Source organism: Puntigrus tetrazona, chromosome 20 (assembly GCF_018831695.1).
Source record: "Puntigrus tetrazona isolate hp1 chromosome 20, ASM1883169v1, whole genome shotgun sequence".
NCBI lineage: Eukaryota > Metazoa > Chordata > Actinopteri > Cypriniformes > Cyprinidae > Puntigrus > Puntigrus tetrazona.
This window is the reverse complement of record NC_056718.1, coordinates 13,763,262-13,771,336: the sequence shown is the minus strand read 5'-3', so window position 1 is coordinate 13,771,336 and position 8,075 is coordinate 13,763,262. Positions and strand designations below refer to the sequence as shown.

Sequence of the window (8,075 nt, the reverse complement as noted above, 5' to 3'; positions counted from 1 at the left end):
AGCGAAGGTGAACAGAACATATGCTTATTGTGAGTGAACGTAGTAGGCGGATTAAAATAATCCTGTCTGAAAGTGGTCAAAACTGAAGAGAAACGATAAGAAGCTGAAACTCAAAACCCGTGACGTAATGTAAAAATGGCAGCTAGTTCACATGCTTGTTTATACGATATTTTATTATTATTATATTATTATTATTATTATTATTATTATTATTATTATTAACTACCTAAAGCGTTCTTTCCGTCATAAAAGAGTTGGCTTACTGACACAGTGCTGCTTAATTATTTAATAATTTTAATCAAAAACAAATACGGCGTTATTATAAGCGTTGTCACCGACTACAAAATAATATTTTTTTTTATATAATTTTTTTAGGACAAACCAACTCCGACTAGTTGTTTTAGTAAGTTTAACACGGCCTGATGTGATTTAATAAGCGCCGTGAGCTTTAAAAAATGAGCGTGTCGTGCGTAATTGCATTAGGTTGTCGTTAAACAAAGGCGGAAGAACACGGCACAATCAAAGTGAGGGATCAGTGAGATCAGCCCAGCTCAGTCTGTCGGGATGGCTGGAGAAAAGGACGAGCTCGTCCGGGAGCGGGATTCGAGCGGCTGCGGGGGGAAGGCTTGTTTTTTCTGTAGAATCGCGAACAGAGACGATCCGTTCACCGAGATATTGGCGGAAGTAAGTTGATCTCTATCAGCCTGGTTTCTTGTTGTCTGGCCGGATGAGCGTCAAAGGTGAAGTAGGTTAGTAAAATCACTCCTTGAAGGACTTGAAGGAAATATGATACTTCGACAACTGTTGTGTTTTGTGAAACGCGAAGCACTTTATATAGAAGACAGTCGGTGTAGTTTCTTTTATTTTTTATTTTGACGTTATTGAGTCATATAGATGTTTTCATTCAAAGGACATAAAAAAAAGCTTTCCTTTTAGTTTCTGTTTCTTTTTAGGGAAGCTTTAAGGCAAAGGCTAAATGCTGGCACCCTTAATGGTATATAATATATGAAAAATAGTCGTTTAATGTTCATAATAAATCAGTTTGTGGCATGTGATTGATATGAAGTTTATCTCAAACAATATCTTTGAGTCATGACTTAGGCTGTGACGTCACATTCGGTCATTTCACCCTCGTCATTTCTCAGTGATGTTACTCATTCATTTTGTCAGCTGTGTCAGTACCTTAGGACACACGTTATTAAGTCGTTTACTTCATGAAGTTTGTTACCTTGTGTTTTCTGTAACATACAATAATATTGGTTTTGACATAATTGGTATATAGGGTACTGTTCATAAAAATGTAATGCGCTTTTTTTTTTTTTTTACAGGATGAGGACATTGTTTGTTTCCAAGACATTGATCCTGGGGCACCACACCACTATCTGGTTATACCAAAGAAACATATCCATAGCTGTTTGTCACTAAAAGCAGATGATATAAATCTTGGTAAGATTATGTCTTTTTTTGGATGTCCGTTTAATTATTCAATTGTGTATTACACTTGTTTTGTGAATGGCTTTTATTAGAAGGTATAGCACTTGAAAATGTAAGTGTTGAGCTCCAGGATATTTGCTTATTATCAGACCGATTATATATTGATTATATGGCGATATTAATAGACAAAACAAATAACAAGCAATACCAGACGGATGATGTTTAGATTTTTTACCAAAAAACGGGTATTTCAATATTGTACAATATTTCTATACAGCGATTTTAAGTAACCTAAATGTTGTTATCCTGAGCAGTGAAGAAGATGGCAGATATGGGAAGAGAGGTACTGAAAGCCAAGAATGTCACAGATTTGGAAGACATCAGGTTTGAATGCAACACTGCCGTCATATCAATCAAGCATTTATTTGGATGAAGCAGTTATTAAGCGAAACTGTATTTCAGTCTAGGTTTCCATGTGCCTCCATACATCACTGTCCCACACCTACACCTGCATGTTCTGGCGCCTTTTAGTCAGGTGTTTAGATGGGCGATATGCAAGTACACATCCTTCTGGTACCTCACTGTGAGTAATCTAAACTCGGTCGTTTATGAATTCATGAAGTTTGAACAATTTATCATTATTTTTTTGTGTGTGTGTTGTCTTAAAGGAGGAGAAGCAGCTTCAGAAACTGACTGAGAATAAGAAAGAGAAAAATAAATGCCATTTATCACTGGCATGTTGCCACGTATAGCTGAGTGAACCTTATTACTGAACTGAAAAACTTGAAATCACAAGGTATTTTAGTGAAGATCAGTGCTAATAGTTTTTTTTTTTCATTGTTTGAGCCTTAAAGGCCTGCTATTTAACATTATTTTTTATATTTTTTATGTAATGCTAAAGTATTTTTAAAATCATTATGAGGTCACCTGCATGGCATATTACACCTTTAACTTTATTTAAGTGCAGTGTGATCATAATTAAAGCTTTGATTGCACTTTTATTGTACTATTTATTTTTAGTACCCTTTGTTTTTATTTATATGAAATTAAATATTTAAAAAGAGCGTCAAAACTAAATAAATTAAATAAAAGTCAGTTGCTTGATGACATTCACAAAACCAATAACGTCATAACAGATATTATATAGCCTACAGTAATATCTGAATCCTTTATCCATCTTTAAGAATCGGCTAAAACACATCTTTTCTTAAAGATACTATGCTTAAGATAGTATCCTTAAAACTGACCTAACTAAAGTGTAAACTGATCCAAAATGCCTAGTGTTATTAAATGAATGGGAAATGTTGATTTTCATGTAATTGATTACATATTTTTGTTTACATGCTAAATTGTGAAATATTTATTATACAGTGAGCTATAAACACATTTCTATTCTTTGTATCTTATATTTATTACTAAAAGAGATTAAAAAAATGCTAAATGTGCTGCTTTAGACCACCTGGGACCAATCACATTACATTTTATTGCACTTTTGTTGGTTCGATGGCTTATATTGTCCTCATTTGTAAGACTCTTTGAATAAAAGCATCTTCTAAACGATTAAATGTATTCAATTCAAATAAAAGTTGTTTTCCATAAACAGTAGATCACATCTGCGGCATGTATGTTGTTTGTCAGGAACAAGGAAATGTTCCTCATTTGAAGTTTTAAATCTGTAAGCTTAAAAATAGTTCAAGCAAAGGGAAAATTATAATTCCTATAATAGTGTGACAAGGCAATCGAAATAGCTCGACACATTTATCTTAAATTACTTAAAAATGTAATGTGTAAGAAGTGCGATGTAATGTGTACTTTAAAAAATTTCATGCGTAAGAAAATCCATGGTGGAAAAAAAACGTGAATGCATTCGTTGATGATATATATCCAGACTCATAAAGATGAAAGGATAGCCTTTGTTTTAAAAATAATTGATTAAAAAATTGTGATGTACTGCTGGCATACCTATCAAGAAGAATATTGCCTGACAATTCAGTATAGTGATTGCATTGGAAATATCATGATGACCCAAACGTTTTGCCATATGCGATTAATATAACAGTAAAGACAAAACAAGTAAGAATTACATAAGATCTTTTATTTGGCTAATATTGATTGAGAAAAACTAACTGACTGAAAAAAACTGATCAATTTGCATTCAAAATATGTCAAAACATGGGAAATGCTTCATATTCCGGATTATTTCATGTAAAAGCATCTAGAAAGTGCAACTGCATTCAGTTCAACTGCATTAGAGCGATATAATAATCTAAATTATGTTAATAAATTATAGCCTATGAATATATTGCAATATTACACAATTTCTAGCATTTACAGGATATGTTTACTAGTATCAAACTGCAAATGAAGAGGCAATTTTTATGAAGGCAAATTAGTCAAGAAAACATGTGAATTTGTGAAGTCTTTCTTTGGTTTGTTTCAGTTGTTTAATTTGCTCCCATATATTATTGTTCACAGGTTCACAGTAGCATCAGGTTTAATGATTGCATATAGAGCTTAGTTTTGGATGGTCTTTTTCCCTTCGTATCTCTGGCTACCCACTTTTAAAATGATAAACTTATAATAATAATAATAATAATAATAATAATCACAGTCCTCCAATGCTCAAGTCCTAACTGTTCACTCAGATTTTAGCACATGGAAAGCATCCACAGAACATTTTCTTGAATGGGTTGTTATTGTCATGTCTCTTGGCCCGTCCCAGTTTGATAAGGACTTCACCAATCATAGCATCTGTTTTCTGAACATTGTTTAAGATGTAGTCTGTCATGGGTCCTTGTTCCTCTACGAGCATAGCCACATCCAGAAACACTTCATGAAGGCTCTGGAGTCGGCTTTCTAAATCCAGCAGGTCGCGATGTCGGCTCTCAATCTGGTTGAGCGCCGAGCGAGCCGTTTTCCCTTCTGACATAACGTTATCGTTGAAGACGTTCCACTGGCCATTCTCCAGCATCTCCTCAATCTGGTCACCGGTCACCTCTCGGCCCACAATCTCCATTTGCCTTTGAATATGACGCTTACACGATTCTTTGTGATCCATCTCAGCATCATTGTACTCTGTCATTGCATCTCGGAAGTTGTTGCTCAGGGTGGCGTACTGTGTTCGAGCGATTCTCGCCACAGCTGAGTTGAGGCCATGCTCCTCTTCAAGCTCTTTGGCGTGGGTGTCCATCTTTTGTAGACGTGCCAGAACATCCTGTCCACGGGTCTTGATGTCTCCTACGATGACATTAGCATCCTGCTTTACCCGAGTTGTACGAGTCGGTTCGCTAAGTATACGTGTGTTTTGGTCCCTGAGACGCTTCACCTCCAGGCGGATGAGTTGAATCTCACGTCTAGTGTCTTGGGCCTCATCGAGCACAGAGTCCATGTCATCGCTGTTGTCATAAATGACTGCCTGTTGGCTGAAATCCTCCAGGTCCACATTGCTAAAAGAGTCTGAATCCACCTCCTCTAGCTGGCTGTTAGACTCTGTAATGGTCTGAAGATGATCTAGTCTGTCCCTCATGATTGCTAGAGGGGAGAATGAACAGAGACACTCAGAAGTCATAGGAAATATGTGATCTGATGTAGACTAAACAATATAGCATAAAGATAATGTTTATCGCTATCCCATGTAGTCCTTGTTTTCAAGAATAAAATCATTTTTATTCCTTGTGTACCTTGTGAAACTAACTGTAAAAAGGGGGAGATAATACTTCCTTATCAACGCTGCAAAAGTCACACGTCTAACAAGTTCATCGGTGAAACTATTTCTGGCTGGCGTCACTCACCAAACAAGTTTGAATGGATTGAATTAGTTCAGCTTTTGTTTCTTTAGAATATGGTCTTCTCTTCAATTGTTTGTCGAATTTAATTGAGACGTTAAAGTGTTACGATTTGCAAGACAAATGCTCAGCCTAAACCAATTAACCATCTTCCAACTCCATAAAAATCTTCGAAATTTAAAGATTTCATTAGAATTTAACTATTTGTTTTATTATAAAACAATATAGCTTTTGCTATATTTTCAAGCATTTTACATTCGTACACTGACAACATTTTAACGCGTATATTTATGCATGTTATAGGAATAATCATCCATAAATCGGTAGAAGTGAAGTGCTGAAAAAAGATGAAAAGAAAGAAACTCCGTGGCATTCACTACATAGAACATTACCTTGTGTTTTCGTCCAAAATTACGAGCACTTCTGTCGATGTGTCATCTCAAGGCTGCAGCTCCATCCTCACTGCACTGGTGCAGCTGTCACTTCATATGCGGGGGGAAGGAATGTGCATTCCAGGGCGTAACTTTGATGCCAAACCTGTTCGCTGAATAGAATGTAGACGTGCATCTCAGCGACACTTGACATTATCTCTGTTTTGTGAAATGGGGCCGAGTACGACTTCCATGTCATATAATACAAACTTAGTCGGCAGTCTTAGACATAAAGTAGATGATTCGCCTGTTTAACTTAAGACATTAAATTGAAATCTTCTTCACTGAAATTATATATATGTGTGTGTGTGTGTGTGTGTGTGTAACCAGTTGGTTGGAGAATGTGCATATTGGTTGTTAATACAAAAAATTGTTTTTCTTTCTGTCTTTCTCAATCCTTTTTCCTGTGTACGTTAAACAACATGACCAGCACAGTTGCAGAAGACTTAAAATGTAGCCTGCATCCATTAGCAGTAAGAAAAAAAGAAGATGAATTTGGTTAATTTACATTTACAAGAGTTGACATATTCCTTCAGTATACCGATCGCACGTGAAGTGTCGCGCCTCTGCTGCCCCCTGTCGGACGTGTCGATCTCTCCACACCTGACTTGGGGCGGGGTCTGAGCGTTACGTCACCGCTTGCACGCGGTGTTGTACAAGAAGAGGTGAAATTTGTTAAGTGTGATTTTTATTTTCTAGGTCAGATAATCGCGTCGTTTTCGTAACATGCATAGCTGATTTCGCAGGGAATGCACAGAGAAGGACATACTTTAAGGTAAGCCACGATGGTAAAAAAAATGGCCTATTGATCAAAGCAGATGTGTTTGGTTTGCTGCCAAGCATTAAACGTAGGTTAAGTTTAAAACTTTTTCTCCACTCATGAGACGCCTATATCGATTCAGATCATATATACGAATTTGGGGTAATATTTGGTTGACGTTTTTCTATGTATTAAATCAATAGTCTCGGTTTTGTTATTGTTTATTTAACGAGTATAACTAAACACAGTTAATAAAAATGTATAATGAATTATATTATAAATTATATAAAATGTGTAATGAAGAAGCGGAGTCTAATAGAAAACGTAATGAGAGTAAAACAAAGCTTTTATTTTTAAACGTGGTCCTTCAAACAAGTCTACCTTGTCTGACAGGTTTTTAGTTACACAAGTGATCCTTTACACTCTGACTTTTTGACTTGTGAGTTGCGTCTTACAAGGTAGGCTATGTTCTATTCAGCAGTTGTTTTTGTTACCCATAGATAGCCTTTTGTATATTATACCTACTGCTGTCTGTGTGTGTTCGCTGTACAACAAATGTATAGACTAAATATGTTTTAAACTTTTCAATGCAATATTCCAGTCATGAGGGACAGACTTGGACATCTCCAGGCAGTATCACTGTCTAATGGCACTGCAGCAGACCAAGAAACCGGCCAAGCTCCCTCTCCGTCAGAAAACACAGACTATGATGACCCTCAGGACCCCAGCACAAACCCTGACATGGAAGCTGTCTTTGATGAGGCACAGGAAGCTCGCCGTCAGATTCAGTACATCCACCTGGAAGTAAAGCGTCTCAGGGAGCGAAACTCGCATATTTTTACAGGCGCCGTCTGCTCTAGCGCTTCTAATACCTGTGACTCTAATGCTGTTGCAGCCGACATCAAAACACGTGGACAGGAGATGCTCGTGCACCTACGCAAGATGGATTCCCACAGGAAGGAGTTAGAGGAAAAGTATGGCGTCAACTCAGCAGTGACGAGAATCGCCCGAACACAGTATGCCAGCATAAGCAACGGTTTCCGTGATGCCATGGTGGAGTACAATGACGCTGAGATGAGCCATAGGGAGTCTTGCAAGGTGTATATTCAGCGGCAGATGGAGATTGTGGGCCGAGAGGTCACAGGTGACCAGATCGAAGAGATGTTGGAGAGCGGACAGTGGAACGTCTTCAGTGAGAACATGGTCTCAGAAGGTAAAACGGCACGGTCCGCGCTCATCCAGATCGAGAGTCGGCATACAGAGCTGCTACAGCTGGAGAGACGCATTCAGAGCCTTCATGAGGTTTTTCTGGATGTGGCCATGTTAGTTGAAGAGCAGAGTTCAATGATGGACTACATTCATACCAATGTTCAGTCAACTGAGGTGGAGGTCAGGGAAGTCCTCGTGAAGCTGGAGCGAGCCAAGAGGCATGATAGGAACAATCCATTTAAGAAAATGTTCTTCTGGAAACGATGACATGGACAGATATCACAGTGTCAATTCAAAATCATTTTTATCTTCCTATTCCTTATTTAAGGAAATGTATATTCATCTTCTGAAGAAAAATAAACGCACATCATACGAATCTGTCAGTGTTTGTTGGAGGGGGATTATTTTAAATACTTTTTAAATACTTAAAAAAATTCTGTGGTTAGCACTTCAGCG

At 37.4% G+C, this 8,075-nt stretch overlaps 3 protein-coding genes across 5 annotated transcripts; 2 read left to right on the top strand and 1 right to left on the bottom strand.

Moving 5' to 3' along the window:
- The first annotated feature begins 487 nt into the window (after positions 1-487).
- On the top strand, positions 488-2,737 carry si:dkey-25e12.3 (histidine triad nucleotide-binding protein 3). 2 transcript variants are annotated; one of them, XM_043220364.1, is made up of 5 exons: positions 488-684; positions 1,329-1,446; positions 1,749-1,818; positions 1,897-2,017; positions 2,103-2,737. In XM_043220364.1, exons 1-5 carry the CDS (start codon positions 565-567, stop codon positions 2,184-2,186), a joined length of 513 nt encoding a protein of 170 aa, XP_043076299.1. In that variant the 5' UTR covers positions 488-564; the 3' UTR covers positions 2,187-2,737. The 2 variants fall into 2 exon arrangements, with proteins under 2 accessions (XP_043076299.1, XP_043076300.1); XM_043220365.1 differs by lacking the exon at positions 488-684 and adding an exon at positions 778-1,219.
- A 771-nt stretch (positions 2,738-3,508) lies between these two features.
- Positions 3,509-5,720, bottom strand: stx11b.1 (syntaxin 11b, tandem duplicate 1). Its single transcript, XM_043220360.1, has 2 exons — positions 5,612-5,720; positions 3,509-4,965 (listed from the first exon to the last, which is right to left on the bottom strand). The coding sequence occupies exon 2, from the start codon at positions 4,958-4,960 to the stop codon at positions 4,076-4,078; it is 885 nt and encodes a 294-aa protein (XP_043076295.1). The 5' UTR covers positions 4,961-4,965; positions 5,612-5,720; the 3' UTR covers positions 3,509-4,075.
- A 154-nt stretch (positions 5,721-5,874) lies between these two features.
- stx11b.2 (syntaxin 11b, tandem duplicate 2) lies at positions 5,875-8,002 on the top strand. Of its 2 annotated transcripts, XM_043220363.1 has the most exons (3): positions 5,875-6,425; positions 6,804-6,868; positions 7,012-8,002. In XM_043220363.1, the coding sequence occupies exon 3, from the start codon at positions 7,014-7,016 to the stop codon at positions 7,884-7,886; it is 873 nt and encodes a 290-aa protein (XP_043076298.1). In that variant the 5' UTR covers positions 5,875-6,425; positions 6,804-6,868; positions 7,012-7,013; the 3' UTR covers positions 7,887-8,002. The 2 variants fall into 2 exon arrangements, with proteins under 2 accessions (XP_043076298.1, XP_043076296.1); XM_043220361.1 differs by lacking the exon at positions 6,804-6,868.
- Positions 8,003-8,075: the final 73 nt, after the last annotated feature.